A 17768-nucleotide genomic window follows, 5' to 3' on the forward strand; every position below is an offset into this window, starting at 1 on the left:
ATGCATGAGTACTCCACAAAACATTTCCCTTGCTCAAGTGTGACTTCATACAGAGCGCCATTATACACCCGCTTAGACATGTATTAGAGGATGAATTCTAGGACCATAAAATCTCCAAATTGCCATTATGGGAAAAACAACATCTCATAAGGATGAATCATGGCACCTACATTAGATGCCTAAAGGTTAGATTAATATAAATAAACCAAGTGAACTGTGCACACCTTCCAGGGTCCAAGATGCTTGCATGGTACCTACTATACATTGGGACTCTAGCCTCCAGACACCACTGAATTACACTCACTGATAACCAAAAAGCTTGCAACAATAAGAAATGCACTTGTAAAAGAGGAAATGCATAAAAATTTGGAGGCACAGCAGGTTTATAATTAAAAAGTCTAACAGTAACACAAGCAACATGCTGGTTTTATTTTAAACTGAAGTTATTAAATTACTATGTTAATGCCCCTAATTTGTGTTTCCCCATTTTATTACGTTATGTACCCTAAAGAATATTAGCATTGCATTAGAATGTCATTTAGAGCTCTTGGCACAAGTCTGAGATGAGATGACTTGCTGCAACAGATTCACAGAAGGGCAGTGTCGCGCAGCACTTGGGCAGAAATCGCCAATAAGCTTGTGAAAGTGAAATTTCTTCTGTTTCTCATGTGTCACTTTAGAAAGGGCCATTCAAGTAACTTAGCTGGAAGTGCTCCCTCCCACATACCAGTTTTTCTAAACCTCAAATGTCCTCCCAGGAAAGGATTTCTCACCTTTTGCATTCCAATACTCTTGACAAAACAGTTTATGACTGACGACGCTTCTGCACTGTGTTCTGCAAGGACTGGCACCTATACATCATTACTACCACATAAGAAATATGCATACAGCGCAGTAAAGCACCTGCTGTATTAGCACTGTCTTTGAAGCAGATGAACTGCTGGTTTCTTGCACAGCCACCCTTAGCATTTACTCAATGAGCAAGAAGCAAAAACCTCTGGACTCACTTGGTGCCCTGAATGCAAACTACAATTAGGATGTAAATCTGTGGGATTAAATGTACAGGCTGCTAAATATTCATGAAATTATCTGACTATTATATTAAAAAAAACCCAACCAAACAACAACAAACAGAAAAAAAAAATCCCACCAAAACCATATCCCCCACAAACAGGGCAATACTCTACATAGTCTACAAACATTTACTTCTTTTAACAACTTAATGGTTTTAGCTGGATATTGAGAAAACACAAGTCTGACAAGTGCTCAGTGTCCCTGCTGCAGAAAACAGGTACTTTGCCAATACAGTGAAGATGTCTTAACACAATCTTATTGAGGAAGAGGAATTCTTAAAGTAAAAAACAGAATTAGAAATCGTAGGATTGTATCCATTGATTTTTGTCATACACCTGCTGGAAGACATTTAAGAATTAAATCAAGCTAAATTGGTTCTACTACGAACAAAAATGCTGTAAAAGCCCTCGAAAGGCCAATTCTGCAACAAACACTGAACTAAGGACTAAAGCTATTCAGTGCTGTAGTAATTCTCTGCACATATGCAGGACTGACTACCGCTCTGAGTAATGGTACACTGCACCTGCAGCGTAACATCTATTTTTGCAAGAAGAAAAGAAACGGCACAGTAAGCATACACCTTCAGACACTTCCTGCAATAGTAATAATGATACATTATTATAGCCTGCACAGTACAGCATCTACTTAAAAAGAGAAAAAAACAAACCAAAAACCCAAATCTAAATAGTACATTCTTGTTTATATTAAACACCTGGAAATTTTGATGTTTAGGTTACTACTACTGCTTTTAAACTGTGTAGAATTACATTTACATCTAGCTGTATTTTTACAGACAGAAACCCAAGCTATTGATTGTTTAAATCATTTTACTCATGACTCATATTAACACAGCAACAGATCTATTTAAAGTGTGCATAAATACACAAAGAAGCATTTGGCAGATGACATTTTTAGATTAAAGCCTCCTGCTTCAGCTTTCCATGCAGATAATGGATGCCCCCAAGAAAGCACCAGCCTGCAGGCAACACTGACCACGACGTTCACTCTGGGCACCATCATACCCTGGTCTCTCCAATTCCACCCTTATTTTTAATGTCCTGTGGCAGCAAATGCATAGTAATGGCAGAACAGGGACTACCCCGTTTAGGATTCAAAACCAAACCAAAATAACTAGAACCTTAAAATAATGCTCTAAGCATTGTACTGTCTTCAAGGTAGAGTGAGGACCATCCAGCTGTCTGCAACACATGCTTTTCCCACGGTGCTACAAAGTCTACGTCCTCAAGTCTTTAGCTGCTCGGAGATGCTTCAAATTGATTTTAGCACCCAATGAAACAGAAACAAACAAGATTCCTTCTCTGAAGAGGATTAACAGGGAAAAGAACATGGGGAGGGAAGAGACAGGTTAACACCAACAGGATCACATGCTGTATCCCAAAGGTTAACGCACGACATGAAGGAGAGACAGTTATTTTAAGTACCTAAATAAAATAACCTTTTGGTGGATTACTTGACTGTAACACTGTTTGAAAACAGGATGAGACTACAGAGTGTGTTCTGTAGGTTAGCTCAGGAAAGACACAGTGAGTAAGAACTACAGGAACACATCTGACCACTGGACTGTGGCAAAGGCAGAAAGTGGAACGATGGCTGACATTGCCTAGGGGCTGAAAAGAAAATGAGCATGAGAAGTTGAGGCTGATGATGCACAGGAGGGAGATCTGTGAGAATGATATATCCAAAAATTAGCAGCTACATTTTCTGCATCTGGAAGCTTCAAAAACAGAAGCCAGGAAAGATAAACAGAAGGCTGTAACACTTAATAGAGACAATAAGGTGAAAGTTGGAATTTTTGTCCCTGCAAATAGACAATATGAACACGACAGTCATATAAATAGAAAAAAAAACCCAACAGCGTCTTTGAGAAGATGGTTTGGATATAGAAAGGATGCATAGAGTGTGTTGAAGAGGTGTTTTAGGATACGGTCTGAGTGGGGAGAAACGTTCGCCTGCAACAGAGCAAAGGGATGAAGGAAATTGGGAAAAAACATACTAAATTACATTTGGTTGTGATTAATCTGGCTTGACATAACAGTATTCAGGATAGCTGTGAAAAATTAAGCATGACATACAGGGCAGGACACAGGCAAATGTCCAAACAGAAGAAGCAGGTGCTATCGAACTAAATGATACCACCCCTCAGAACAGTATCAACAGGAAAAGGAGAGAAGACGACAGCCCTGCACCATTCCCTTTAGAGAGTAGAAGGAGGTGGTCACACACCAGAAAAAGAAAAGGCTAGTTTGGTATAAGTAGTAGTACAGAGATCTACCAATACACTTGGCACGATGCTCCATCTGACTAGTGCAAACAAGGACTTACTGCTTTCATTACAGGTGCTAGCTCAATTATCAGCTCAGGTATCCATACACAGCACTTCACCGTGTCACACTGACATCCCATGTTTTAAAGAATAAAGTGAGGATGAGGGCAAAGAATCAAGAAAAAAACAGTATCACTAACCCAAATAGGACACAGAGAAGAGAGAGGACTAGTTTAACAAATCACTTCAAATGCAACTAAGCAGTAAGAAAAGATGAACGTAGAATATGAGTCTAATGACCTTGTATGGAAGGAGATATCGGAAACACTGGTAAAAACTGCTCCACCGAATTGCAGGGTGATGGGACAGACACAGATAGGAGGAGAAAATAAGAAAGCAGTAAGTGTGGAGACCATGAACTTAGAGGTGAGACAATGAAGACAACAGGAATAGCAGGTATTTAGACTACTGAAGTCTACAGCCTGCTATTCCTGGAGAATAAGGAAAGCCGAGCTTGCTCGTTACTTGTACAGGGAATGAAGAAGAAAGAACGAACTAAGACTAGATGAATAAAGATTGACAAGCATGAGCATCTTGAGATTCCCTTATAGACAAAATCAGGACACCAAGTAAGGCAAGAACACGAACCCAACCACAGAAGTCTTTCAGAATCAGGAGAGAAGGTAGAAATGAAGGAAGTGGGCAAGGATTCCAGCAAGGGACACTGAAAGGGTTTTATGAAATTACTCCTGTGATTATTGTACTAGGAGAAGTAAAGAACAGCACAGTGAACAGTTTATCTGCATCTTTTGAAGGAGAAAGGAGTTCTGGGAGATCACTGCAGTGACTTTGCATTTTGTCAAGCAAAAAAAATGCAAATACCCAAGAACAGCTATCAGGAAATAGTGCATTCTATTAATTAAAAAAAAGGAAAAATACAAAAATCTGTTATTGAAGGAGTACCACCATCCAGAGAACACTACCATTGTAATCTCCTGTCAGGATACAGAGATTTTGGAAACTTGTGCCTTCAGGGCTGCGTAGTTTAGGCCTAAAGCAACTAGGTTAAGCACATCCAATTATTTAGAATCAACATTTTTTTCAACAAGCACAGATCCTAAAACTACCCTAAGAAACATTTGCCTACATGCTACACATAATCCAAATTACTTTTTGAAAAATCGTAAACCACAAAAGTTGGATGTACCTGTGCAGGATCATGATCAAATCTTATACAGCAAATTAACACAGTGAAGAAAATTATCCGAAATAGACTGTGAGGGTACAAATACACATGATGATAGTAGTCAGAAAGATACTCACTGAATCCTCGTCTTGAATCATCTGAACTAAATTATCAAGTACTGGAGTGAGATTTCTGAGGGAAGAAAAGTTAGGAAGACGATGAAATCAGCAGCTTCTCCTCATCCATTCTCTTGTTATTTAAAAGAAAGAAAAGCCTTACTTGGATTTCATGTTGTTAAAGTTTTTGCCTAATGCCAAGTGTCTTATCGATCGGTTTTTACTAAGCCAGACTACAAGGGTTGAGAGGTCAGATTCTAGGCCTGTAAAGAATCAGATTAGATTAAGAATTAAAACACATTTTCACAAAAGACCCAGACAGGGTCCAATCTATTCAAATTAGTATATCAGTTTACTAATTTCCAAGAGTTCTAAAAAAGTTTCCATTCTTCTGTTTTTAAATCTTTTTCTCTCTTTTTTTTTTTGCCTGCTTTTCTATGAGAATAAATGCTTTCTCTAAAATGAGCTCTTTAAATCTCCATCCTAATAAGTCATTGAAGGCACCTCTCAGAAACACAGAAGACAAACGTAGTCCCTTATCTGTAGTCCAACTACCCAAGGGTAGTTCCTCGCAGTGTCAGGCAGAGTTTAAAGTTCCTTTGAGAATTTTGAGACCACGCTAATTGCTATTTAGTCTTAGTAGAGCTGTGTACCAACAAGGTCTCAAAGCCTTCAAGTGCAAAAAGGCTAACATAACAGGCTACGAATAAAATGACCTGAAAAACAAGACAAATTTTATTCTACTTCTGAATAAGAAAAATAATTTGCTGTAGTATTGTGTCCCCAAGCTAGTGATGTATTTGAAGATTGCAATGACTTAGGATCCAGATCCCCAGGATAATTTAGATGTCAAATATTTATAACAATCAGTTTACATAATTGGGCTGAGTCAGGAGCTCCCAAAGCTTTCCACTTGCCAATGCATCCCACCTTTCTTGGGCATTCAACTGTACTGGGAATCTCTTTCTGAAATCCTTCCACATTTGGCTGTCAGAGGGGCAAACACAGCAGGTGAATTCTTCCATTCCGTACGTCTACAATTTGAGTTTGCGAGATGAGAAGCCAGCCAGTATTCCCAGCTAGGACGCAGAAAGTCTCCAAAGCAGGAATAGTCCAAGACTTTTCCAAAGACTCAAACAGGCCTTCTCTGACCTGACGCTGGTTAACTGTTTGCTCCCAGTTTCCCTCTCTTGCTCTTCAGTATCACAACCTCAGCTTCATTCTGTATCTATAGACTTTCCCTTTCTTCTTTCACTACACTTTTGTCATTTAGCTTCTCATCTCCTTGTACTTTAACCCACTTTCCTCTAGACCTAATATGACGCTTACTACCATCAATTTATTCTGCTGTGTTACATTTGTCTCAAACGACACAAACTTCTGAGGCTACAGTTAGTCTATAAACATTTCTTATATACTTTAAAGAAGTAAGAGTTCTTGGTCTGAGACATTCCCATAACCAATATGGCCAATAATCATAAAGTGAGAGTGACCATCCTTGATTATACTGTGAGCTGAAAGAAAAAGTGTTTCTCAGATTCTGGACTCGCACGACCCTCCGTTCCTGTTCTGTGTACTTACCATTGTCTGAAATATCTAGGCTGGTGATATTGTGTATTTCTGCTATGCATCCTTCCAAGACTTGTGCACCTCCCGATCTTAACTAGAGACAAAACATCATCCATTTTTGCAAACTAGTTATGGTTTCAAGATCACACAGAAAACAGTGGTAGGAGCTTTTTGAATACAGAAGGCACTACCAGCAGCAACAACAGCAGCAACAGAAGAAGTTACGCACATCAATATGACAGCCTATGCGCACATTCTTACTATTCTCATCCTCCCCTCTCACTATTTGCATATAAGTGAGAAAAGGGACTCTCTGCCCTCTCTTTTAAAACTACCGCTCAGGAGCTAAATCAGGGAAAGATTTAAATGGTGCAGACACAGTGAATCCTTTAGCACTTGTGCCAGGCAGTGACTGCAGGACTCTGGTGCAGGTTTTCTACGTGAAAGGGCCAGGACATTTCCAACATCCAGTGAAAGGAAAAAAACCCAAACTTAGCCCAGCCTATAAGTATGTTGTCACTCTTGGATTCCGCTACAGTCAAGGCTTATAGTGAGCATCAACTTTCAGCTCTTAGCAAAATGCTAGGATGCCCAGATCAAAGATGAGTAGCAAATAAATAAATTAAAAACAAAACAAACCAAAAAAACCAATGAAATTATGTTTCCCTGTCACTGAAAAGAAAATTTAAATAATCCAGCTGTAAAATAGCCACAGAAGACCATAAACAAGAGAAATCAGTAATTTACCTTATTCTTAATTTAAAAATAGGCATAAAAGAGAAAAACAACAATAACAAAAATGCCTAGCTGGCAAGTATCAATTATGATATTATTAATCTGAAATATTAAGTTAATATAAAAGAAATGTCAGGATTTAATGAAAAAACAATAAAATGGCCTTGGAGAAAACATCAACATTAAGAATCAAACTTATTAAAAACTTACACACTTATTTACTAATGCTACTGAATTAAACAACGCAACATATTTTTTTCCAATGAAGCAAAAGCATTTTCTTATTTCTTGCAGCTACACAAACTATGTAAGGTGCATTTCACTTCACAAACATCCCCCAGAAAACAACTTAAGTAGAAGAGGGGAAAAGTTCTACAAAAATTCTATTTTTGCATTTTCTGTTTTCACTTTCCTTGCTTTAAAAAAAGGGAAAGCTTTTTCAAACATGAAATAGCCTTTTCACCTCTTGTGCATAAAAAATGAGCAATATTTTACTTAGTCAGCTTACTTGGCTAAATATCCTGAATGAACCTGCTGATGTTTCTATGAATAGTCTCTTTTAACCATGCTATAATTAAGGAACCACAAATGCCTTCAGAAATATTTTCCAATAAAGACTTGCTTTGGCACTTTTTAGAAAGTTTGAGATATGTGATTGGTTAACAAGCAGCTCGACAACTTGGCCTGAGCATTTAAAGAACAGGGGTGGTGAAAGACAACATCTAAATCGTAAGTCACGTCTGGAAGTGTACGAGAGACAGAACGTAAGGCACCTTTCCTCTCCTGCGTAAAACAAAGCCTACCTATCCTTCACCCTATCCTCTCAAGAAGTGGTCAGATTAAAGTCTGTATTTGGGCCAGAAGTGGTGCAATTTTAACTCAACTTTATTTTTGTAAAAGCATTTTTAGTATTTGCTGTATGAATGCCTAAATCATTCAGTTTTGCTCTGTGCTGCTCCCTCAACATGGCCCACCACAAGACAAGTATTTTACACAGTGTCACATCTATTATTGCAGAATCTATGGAACTGGCAGATAATATGTGGTCTTGGACTGGTTGTTGGTATGGTAAAAGTTCTATACACTAAAATTATACTCACAATAGAATCTGTATCCTTATGCTATATATACTTTGGGGGTGGAAGTGGACAATTTTTCAGGAGCAGCTTTTAATCTTGTGACAATAACTATATTCAAAATCTTAAATACACAAACATTTCATGTGCAGGAATGGTGATATCTGTTTAATCTGAGGGTGATGATAACAACTTGATTTTTAGGATAAAAATTATTGTGAGTGTATTAAAATAATATATATAGAGAGAGAAAAAAAAAAGCAGAGAGGGCTATTCGGACTGTGATACTGAAAAAAACCCCCATCTCTGCAACATCTCCTACATGACATACTTCTGAGACTGCAAATACAAGCTCCTATTCAGAAAATGAAGAACAACCCTTCAACAATTAAAAATGCCACGCGTGTTTGAAGCTGTGAGGCACCAATATGGGAAGGGCAAACAAAGCTGCTTACTGATTTAACAATTAAGGTAAAGCGTGGAGGGTACTTACACAGTGACCAAGCTAAGGGAAGCAGAAGGGAAAAGAGTGAGATACATCAGTGCTGAGCAGGTAGAAATAAAAATGTAATTTTCATAGTAAAAATAATAAAAAAAACAAACAAGCAATATAAAATGATTAAGCTTGGAGTTAATACACCAGAAAATTATGGGAGCAAATGAAAAGTGGTAGGAGAGGGAAGGAACAGAGAGATTTATCCTTCCATAGTTGAGTACAGCTCGCCTGATGTAGGAAAGAGGAGGGCAAAGCTGAAGCATCAGCTTAGTAGCCTCCTAACATCGTATGCTTGCAGGAACTGGGAGTAGTGCAGGTCGAAGTAGGGCTCCAAGCTTCCCACGGCTCATTTCTGGGTGCAGATCACCCTGCCCAGCTCACAGAGGGCCAGGGAGAGGTGGAGCAGGACCCTGCAGTGCTGGGTCCACTGAAAGTACTCCCAGCTCCTGGCACATCAACTCCCCTGCTGGTGGAAGCATAACTTCTTCTTTCCAAAGCACATGAGAATGAATAAAGCTCAGTGAGGTGAAAAAATGTTAGGGGAAGGACCTAAGGAAGTGTTGTCAATTTGGAGGGACCAGCTATGGGAACGCTACACCGTGAGTTGGGCATGATTCCTTCCTTTCTGTCATGAGAGTCAGCCATCACCACTTGTGCTTTGGTGCCCAATACTGCTAATCACCCCTCCAATGCTCCTCCATGTCCCATCCTGGGCGTTGTTTCATGAAAGATTTAAAGTTGTCACTCCTGTCAGCCCTGGTTGACTTACATGCTAATTTATACTCTCATTACTTACGTTCGTGTTTTATTGATTTATTCTTTTAAGGTTATGATTACAGGACTTCATTTTTGTTACTTTAATTACTCCTCCCTTTTCCTTCCTCCCTCTGAAAGAAAAATTATCATCCGTCTGATCTCTCTACTCCGAAGTCAGAAGCATGTGTACTTGACTTGAAAGCTTTTCTATTTGGAATTTACATGTAATGCTCTTCAAAGAAATACAATTTTTTTAAAAAGTATAAAATATCAAAACAAACTATGAAATGCATTCACGATGATCTGGTTTTTCCTTCATAAGTGAATCTGTGCACATTCCAAAAGCAATCGACCACTGTGAACCTAAGGCAAGGATTACTGCACCTCAACATGTTCATCAAATTGCATGTTTTCTACTTAAGGGCAAACCATTGCGTTTGAAAGGCACTTCCAGAACACTTAATACTCAGGTGATGAACTTGGAAAGAGCTGCCTAACCAGTGAGAGGCTTTCTTTGCAGCTTAAAAAGGGTGGCTGCTCAGTTACAGAAGGCCTGAGCCAAAGCTGGTTTGTGGTGCTTTTGGCAAAAGTCCACACTATTCTCTGTGTAACTTTGCCTCACTGGCTCCCCAGGGTCTTGGCTGATCTTTTGTCGTAGGTTGCAGCCACGCAGGTATCATCCTGCAAGAGTGTGGACAATCCTGAGAAACAAAGTGCACAGCAAAGCACAGAGAAGAAACAAGAGGGAACAAGATAAAGCATATCAAGCTGACACAATTGTTTTTTATTTATTCTTGAGATATTTAAAGCCATTTGCAGAGTGCCTCTTAAGTTAATGGCATGCCTCAGTCAACTTTAACCAAAGTTCCCTATTGGCCCGAATTGATGAATTGATTAGGAAAGCAGAATTTCTCCCAAGGTTAAAATGCAAACCTGCAGAAGAGGAAGCACGTCTCTGGTTTTGAAGGAAGACAATCCAACCGCAGACATGCCTTCAGGGCATGCAGCTTCCTGCGACCCATTCAAATTTGGGCAGCTCCGAAAGACCTGCTGTAGGGTCCTGTACAATCCCAGCACCAGAGAGCAGAAGACGCCAAGCAGCAAACAGCGCGCTGGCTCAGAATCTAGAGCAGCTACACTGCAAGGAGGGTTTTGCCAATCAGGTGCTGCAAATGCTTTGAACCTCTGTGCTCATTACTTCGGATGATGCTGTAACACACCGCAGCTGATGTTTACCACAACTCCTTCTCTGAGTTCTACCTTTCCCACAGCTTTTGACTACAGACAAAGAACATCTCGCTCAGTGGATTTCATGGGAACGCTCATTCCACATCATTGCATGTTTTGAACACATCCTGATAAATATTCCTTACCTCACAGCTACTGAGATCTAAAGACACCTCCTTCAGATTGTGATTGCAAGCCAGGCCTAATAAAAGCGCTCTGAAAAAGATCAATTTTAGAACCATTTAAAAAAAAAAAAAAAAAAAGGCAGCTATACATCATCATCATCTAAGCAATCACAGGTTAATACACCTATAATGTAAAGAACCATTTCAAATCAAAAACACACCAGCTGAGCAGTTATTTCTTAAATGACAATGGCACAAACCTGCCACACTTAGAACACTCCAGCAGCTTCAAAAACTGCAGGGATGCAAGGCTAATAAAGAAACTGTAAAGCTAATGCTACATAAACATTTAATAGCATTCATCAGAGATGAATTTTCTTCAACATTTGCTTTCAAAAGAGTACCAAACGATTATAAAAGGAGTGTTCTGTTGTACAATCATACTAACTCTCTGATTTTCCAAAAACTCAGGAAAAAATTGGGGTTTTTAATACATGCAAGAGGCAGTGCAGCCAGCCATTTCAGCCAGGCACAGTGCCCATAATGCTCAAATGCTGGATCGTGTTCAAGTATCACACAATTCTCCACTTCTGCAACCCAATAAATATTTACAGATTTCAAAATGATATTCCCAGACAATGGTATCCTTTGTCTTTAGGCAGAATGGCAGACAAGTGTAGCAACGACTCATTATGATTTTCATAAATCCACCTTTAAAGCCTTACAGAAGTTTGTTTCCACATATAAAAGTTAGTGTTAATATCACATTTGTATTAATACTGTCAAATCAGAAAGCACGACTGTCTGTGTCTTAGAGAAGGAGCAAACACAATCTGTGTATATCTTCTAGTATCTTTAGAATAGATGCTGCTTTGACTTCGTAATTGAACATAGAAACAGAAGGACTTTCTCCCCATTTTGGCCGAAAGCAAGCTAACGGAATCCAAACTACTCATGCATGGAGATAAAAAACAATCAATTTTGCTGAGCCATTTGCCTATACACTTGTTATGCAAGTAGTGTGTAAAAGCCACATTTAAAATGTGTGCGCCCCAGGAAGGTTTTTCATTTAAACCTATTTATATCTGCCCTGCAGGTATAAATGTTAATCAGACTTTCTCTGTTAACAAAGACAGATATCTTGTACTTACTTACTTCTTAAGCTATTAACATGCAGACTTTGAAAAATGCGAAAGCTCTGCAAAAATTTTTAAACATTTTTAGATGATGCTTGTCTCTATTTCCTTCCCAAACATACTTTTATTCAAAGTTAGTCTGGCTGATGATAACTTTGCAAAGAACTTCCTAAGCATCTTGAGGCAACTGAAAAAATACAGTGCAACCATAAAAAATGCACATTAAAAAAGACACACAGCGCTGCTTCAAATGTACTCTCTTAACAGGAAGAAAAGAGGGTCGGTTTTTTTCCTAACCTCTTTCCTATAAACTCATCCTAAGAAAATCTCATGATTTCTCATTTCTTTGTCATGACAAATCACCAGCATTCAAAGGCACTGAAGGCAAACGTATTATAATTATACTTAGCCACTACGTTCAAATCACACACATGGCAATACATGGGAAGGTCTTGTCAACTGTGGTACACACAGAATGCAAGAAATGGCCTTGTAATTAGCATTTGCATGAGAAGCGTATCGGAAACTTGTCTTGTTATACCACTGACAGATCAAAATACAACTTTTGGCAAAGTCTGTAAATGAAGAAAAATGCCAACATACATTTAAACAAGGAAAAGACAGTATAAACTGGTTCACTCAGTTAAAAAAAAAAAAGGGCAAAAAAATATCAAGCTATGATGGAACATTAACGATATTAACTATGTAGAAGAACTAAAAGCACCCTTTCCCCAGCCACGATGTGGCATCTGCACAGTACAGCTTTATTAGCAACCCTCTTCCCGGAAAGGCTTGACTTTATTAAGAGGTCCATCACTATGCAAGCATGTTTATCTCCTTCCCTGATTGCACTGATTTATCAGTATCTTTAAACTCACCAAGTTAGCATATGCGATTAAACATACCACAACTGTTGATCTAAAGGAAGTTGATAAGAAAGAAATCAATTAACTATTAATCAGGGGAATTTGGGACTCAGGGTGTCAGGTACCTGCATTTTATCTGCATTTTTTTCTGTAGGCAGGCTTAGTCTTTAATTACACATCCAACTCTGAGACCTCTGGTTCACGGACACAAACCAGGAACTTCTCCTTTGTCACAGGACAGTGCCACGTTTTCAAAAGCTTTTTGACATGCACTGATCAAAGATGCCAGAGAAGTACTACTATTGTACACTTTCCTTCTTTCCCTCATGTGCTACTGCAATCTTGGCAATGACAAATAACCCTATCTGAAAAAAAGGTATTTCCATCTTGTCTTTAACAAATCCTGTGATCTTGCTTGTTCCGTAGAAGTTTTGTAATTTCTTACAGTTAAGGCCAAAAGGCTGCCCTGGGATATAGCACATTCTCAGTCCTTTTAACACCAGATTAACTTCCACAGGATGCTTTTCAAGTGTCTTAGTCAAGCTGTACAGGGTTTGAGAGTGAAAGCAAGGTGTACTGCTGTGAAATACACTCAGCTCAGACTGAAGAAAAAAATCAGGTCAGAGAAAAAGCACGTCAAGGAAACTACCAAAAAGTATTAAGAACTCTTACCTCCTAGGCAGAGGTGAACACTGCCATCGGAACAAAACAAAAGAAGCCCATTCCAAAATGTCATCCAGCTGAGAGTGGCATGGACTCTCTGAGACCATCTGTGTCCAGCTGGACTTTGTACAGATGCTCCTTTGTGGAGCTGTATGTGCTGACGAAAGAGGTTACTGCTCTCAGCTCATCCTACGCTACCCACCACTGCCTCTTTACTTCCACCAACACCAGTCATGGAAGTTAACTCCCGCTAACCCAATTCACCCAAACTGAGCCAGATTAGCTTAAACATTATCAAGAGAGTAGGTTTTTGCTAATACAGATCACTTTGGCCGAAAAGGACAAGGAAGATCTTGTTTGCTCTACAGCTGGCAGATCAAGGGGTCACAAATATTTGAGATAAATTAACACAGTAACATCTTCCATGAGCACAGACAATTGTAGAGCACTCACCTGCCAAAACTCCTCACACCCCAGGAGGTACTCAACACACCAAGGAGAAGAGCTAAATATAAACCTTAGTGTTTGGGGCTTCTCACCTTTCCTAATCTGTGTAGATATACTCAATGTCTCACAGCGTTATTTTTTTCCTGTAGCATTGATAAGATTGTCTTGTGTATTAGTCACATGCATCCTCCGTTCTTCTTGCTTCATTAAACATAGCTCCCTGCTGCCCTCCACCATGGAATCAATAGCACTAATTAATTAGAATCAACCAATGTGTTTCTCAATAATCACTTTCTGTTTGAAAACATATCAGTACCATACCTTCTTAATCTTGGAGAAGTCTAAGCAAGCAAGACAGCAACCAAGAGCATCATGCAGACAGAGTGAAAAATCACAGCTAAAATGATAGGCTTCTGCAGTTGAATATCAATTTCAATCCAGCGTATCGTACTTAACCATCATATTGTACTGCCCTCTTCAATGTCAAATTGCATTAAGAAAAAATATCCCAAAACGACGTACACTACTCCTACCTGCATGGCACTTGTCACTTTTCTCTCCCTTAGCTTCCCCCAGATTGTATCAAAAGCTTTCCATCCAGTACTCATTAACTACTCTTTATATCCCACATCTCTAATTTTCCCATCAACTCCCATTCATTAGCTACTCCCTTGCTGAGCTACTGCCCTCTTCCCTTCCCTGTTCTCCCTCAGGAGGCAGGCTCCCCACCACACAAGTGTACATGCATATGCATCTATATCTATATCTGTGTCCAGATTAGGGTTTTGGAGGTGTGTTCCCCAAAATGGTTAGTGAACATGCCTGGGCGTCTACTACAGATAGGGCTATGTATGTTTTAATGCATATTAGCTAGGAAGCTGACACTCTGGAAAGAGACCTTTCTTTAATTTAGCCCAATACACACAAGGATTCTGCCAGAATCACAGAATCACCTATCTAGATTAGACCCTTCTATAGAGGCCTATCTTGACTTTAAAACACACCTTTAAGTTTTATGTCTGGAAAGTTCAACACAGTTGAAAAATGCATACGTCAGAGGAAGGGTGACACGGTGCTACACAATTTCCCTCAGCCTGCGTCAGGCTGTAAGAGGAGTTTCTCTCCAGTGTTGGGTGGGCAATGGAAGTGTCCAATCCATCACCAGAACCTGTTAGCCACAGGACACATAGCAAAGAGATGTATCACACTTCGCATTCCTAGAAGTTGCTGCCATCGACTCTCCCTCTAAAAGGAGGGCATAGCTCTGTGCAATGGGTCTCTCCTCCCAAGCATTGCAACAGGTTCAGTTTCACAATGGCTACTACAATACTGCAGCCGCAAAGGAATGGCACTCACACAAGTACATAATCCCATTTTACTGTGAAGCAAACGGTTTTGCCCTTCAGCCACAAAATAAAAAATATATCACAAAAAATGTTGATGGAAGCTAAACAGCTGTGGCATTCCCACAGAACAAAATATGATTAATAGTCTCAACTGTGAGATGGAAACAACATTTGTGAATGTGTGATCATTATGAAACTCACTCTTGCAATATCAATAATGTACAATGGAAAAAAAAAAAAAGCAAAATCCTTTCCCCTTCATTTTTAATATGAGGCACCCACATAATAACAATGCAAACTAGGTTTTAGGCAACAGGAGAAAATGAAATGAAATTCTTACTTTAGAGGCTCAGGAGGGAGTTTAGTTCCCGAAAGATTAATCTGCATCAAAGCAAGTGAGCTGCTGAAAAACTGTTTGAAGGAAGGAGGAACTTCTTTTCCTTTTCTGTAAATAAACAAGTTCATTAAGAAGTAGCATCTAGACACTCCTCATTCCGATAAATAGTGAACGCAAGCAGTCAGAACTGTAATGATCTTTTACATGTTTAATTTGCTCTACCTTCAACAGCTTTGTAATCAGTGGATCTCAATTAGCTTAGAAATATAATGTCATCAAAATGTTGATTCAACAAACAATCCTCAGCATTGCACTGCTGCACAGAAGATATCACTATCTAGCTTCTGTTTGGTGAAATACGAAGAATGATCATTTAGGTCTGGTAAACAGTGAACATACTCATATCTTATGAGTAGAAGATCAAACAGGACATTACAAAAACCCTGAAATTCCCTTTTCACCACTAGAAATAATTACTCAATGCTGGAGTAGCTTACCCCCAATTAGGTATCATCCCTGATTTGGACCCAAGACACTAATTTGAAGAAAAGGGAAGCTAATGTTAATATTTCCTACAATACAAGTATTCTACAAAGTCAATGTTCAGTCTTCCAAGCATTTCAAAGGGATTTCCTCCCAGAAAGGGACAAAGAAGGAAAAAAAGCATTTGTAACCATCATCAAGTCATGAAAAATACGAACTTTAAAAACCAAATTTAAAGAGGAGTTAAGTCAGTCAGACTTCAAAGCCTGATGTTATGCCTCTTAGAGACAAACGATATATATAGACTTTCTGCTACATCAGTATCACAAAAAACATATTTTTGTGTCTTGTGTCTACCAAGACAAGGTAGCTTATTTTACAGCCATCTAGCTAAGAGCGGAAAGGGAAAGAAAATGTTTTGCTTGGAATAAATAATACCTATTTCATAGAAAAATAAGACTTCTAAGACTTTTATAAAGTCTTAGATTTCTTCTTAAAAAAAAAAAAAAGGCACAACAAGAGAGCAAGAAATTATAAGACAAAATATTATAGGAGTTAAGAGTAATGACATTTAAACTGTACCTGTGAGAAAAGAGAGTCCTAGAGAGGCTAAGGACAGCTAGATGCTGAAGACATCCACGAAGGAGGGCTCCACACACCTGGTTTAAAACAAAGAAGATTGATTTTACTTTATATTAACCCAGAAAAGTACCTAAGGATAGAAGGTGGGGAATGTTTCCTTTGTATTTGAATCTTCACAGAAAAAAATCTTTACCATATCTAGCGCACACTCCGTGTTGGATAAATCCAGATGAACAAGGGCATTTGGCTGGGCCAGAAAATTGTACAGGCTCTATAATTAATAGAGGGGAAAAAAAATAATTATCCATGTTAATTTTGGTATTATGACACTGATTACTGGATCGCTATTTCTCATTACATTTTAGGCTTTTATTATAAAGTTGCACTATGAGAGTTGTGTCTGAAACTTATTTTCACCTAATCAATACAACCTGTTTCACTTCTGAAGGGTATCGTTTTTTAAAACGATAGGGGAAAAAACAGTGCTCAGACTACGCCTACTGAACATTACTCTTTGCAATTTACTTCCACAGCAAATGATAATTAATTTAGTTAGAAATACCTTGGAATGTCAGTCAAGTTGCTGTTATAATTCAGAACGGCTAATTGGTTTGTAAGTTTAAGCCAGCCCCTTTAAGCATGAGGGAAGCAACTAATTTGCATCTGAAGCCGATGGTTTTTCTTAACATCAGCAGCGCATTAAAGGTTTAAGGGAGAACACAGAATAGGTAACAAGATTCTAATATTGATGGCTTCAGTAATGCATAGGATATGTCATGCAAATGTTAGTGTATGTAAAACTTCTTACTATACTCTGTTTTATTTTGGGCTTTTTTTAGTCTCAGAGAACAACACAGAAAGATAAAAGTATGACCTAATTCACAGGAACGTGGAACGCTCAACTCCACATGAAATCCAGCCAAACAGAGCATGTTCAACAGTTCTAAAATAGATTCATCTTTCTAAAAATTAGGTCATTTAGCCCCTATACCTACAGTGCAAGAAAGGTCCCTGCTTTAAAAATCCCTGTGCTTTGCTGGGGTTTATGTCAAATACTAAATAACAGGATTTCCTTACTCCTGTTGGAAAACTGTTCCACAGATGAAGAGATCCCAGTATTAATAACCTTTTTATTTGAACCATCTTTCTCTCTCTGACAGGATAAGGAAAGCCCCCCTTTTTGTATTTATGTCCTTTAAAATATGGTAGGTAGACATCACGTTTAAGCATTGCCTATCAAAGTTGTACATTTTATTTTACTTTT

General features: G+C 38.7%; 1 protein-coding gene across 4 annotated transcripts in view; it reads right to left on the minus strand.

The window, feature by feature from the left end:
* The window catches only part of CARMIL1 (capping protein regulator and myosin 1 linker 1), a 199467-nt gene that overhangs the window by 68172 nt on the left and 113527 nt on the right, over nucleotides 1-17768 (minus strand). For all 4 annotated transcript variants that reach the window (XM_063326384.1, XM_063326385.1, XM_063326386.1 and 1 more), the window contains exons 14-20: nucleotides 16698-16775; nucleotides 16505-16581; nucleotides 15443-15547; nucleotides 10666-10735; nucleotides 6242-6323; nucleotides 4824-4923; nucleotides 4682-4736 (exon numbers count right to left, since the gene is read on the minus strand). In XM_063326384.1, coding sequence (XP_063182454.1) covers nucleotides 4682-4736; nucleotides 4824-4923; nucleotides 6242-6323; nucleotides 10666-10735; nucleotides 15443-15547; nucleotides 16505-16581; nucleotides 16698-16775 — 567 coding nt within the window. The remainder of the gene's footprint in view (nucleotides 1-4681; nucleotides 4737-4823; nucleotides 4924-6241; nucleotides 6324-10665; nucleotides 10736-15442; nucleotides 15548-16504; nucleotides 16582-16697; nucleotides 16776-17768) is intronic.

Source organism: Chroicocephalus ridibundus, chromosome 2 (assembly GCF_963924245.1).
Source record: "Chroicocephalus ridibundus chromosome 2, bChrRid1.1, whole genome shotgun sequence".
Classification (NCBI taxonomy): Eukaryota; Metazoa; Chordata; class Aves; order Charadriiformes; family Laridae; genus Chroicocephalus; species Chroicocephalus ridibundus.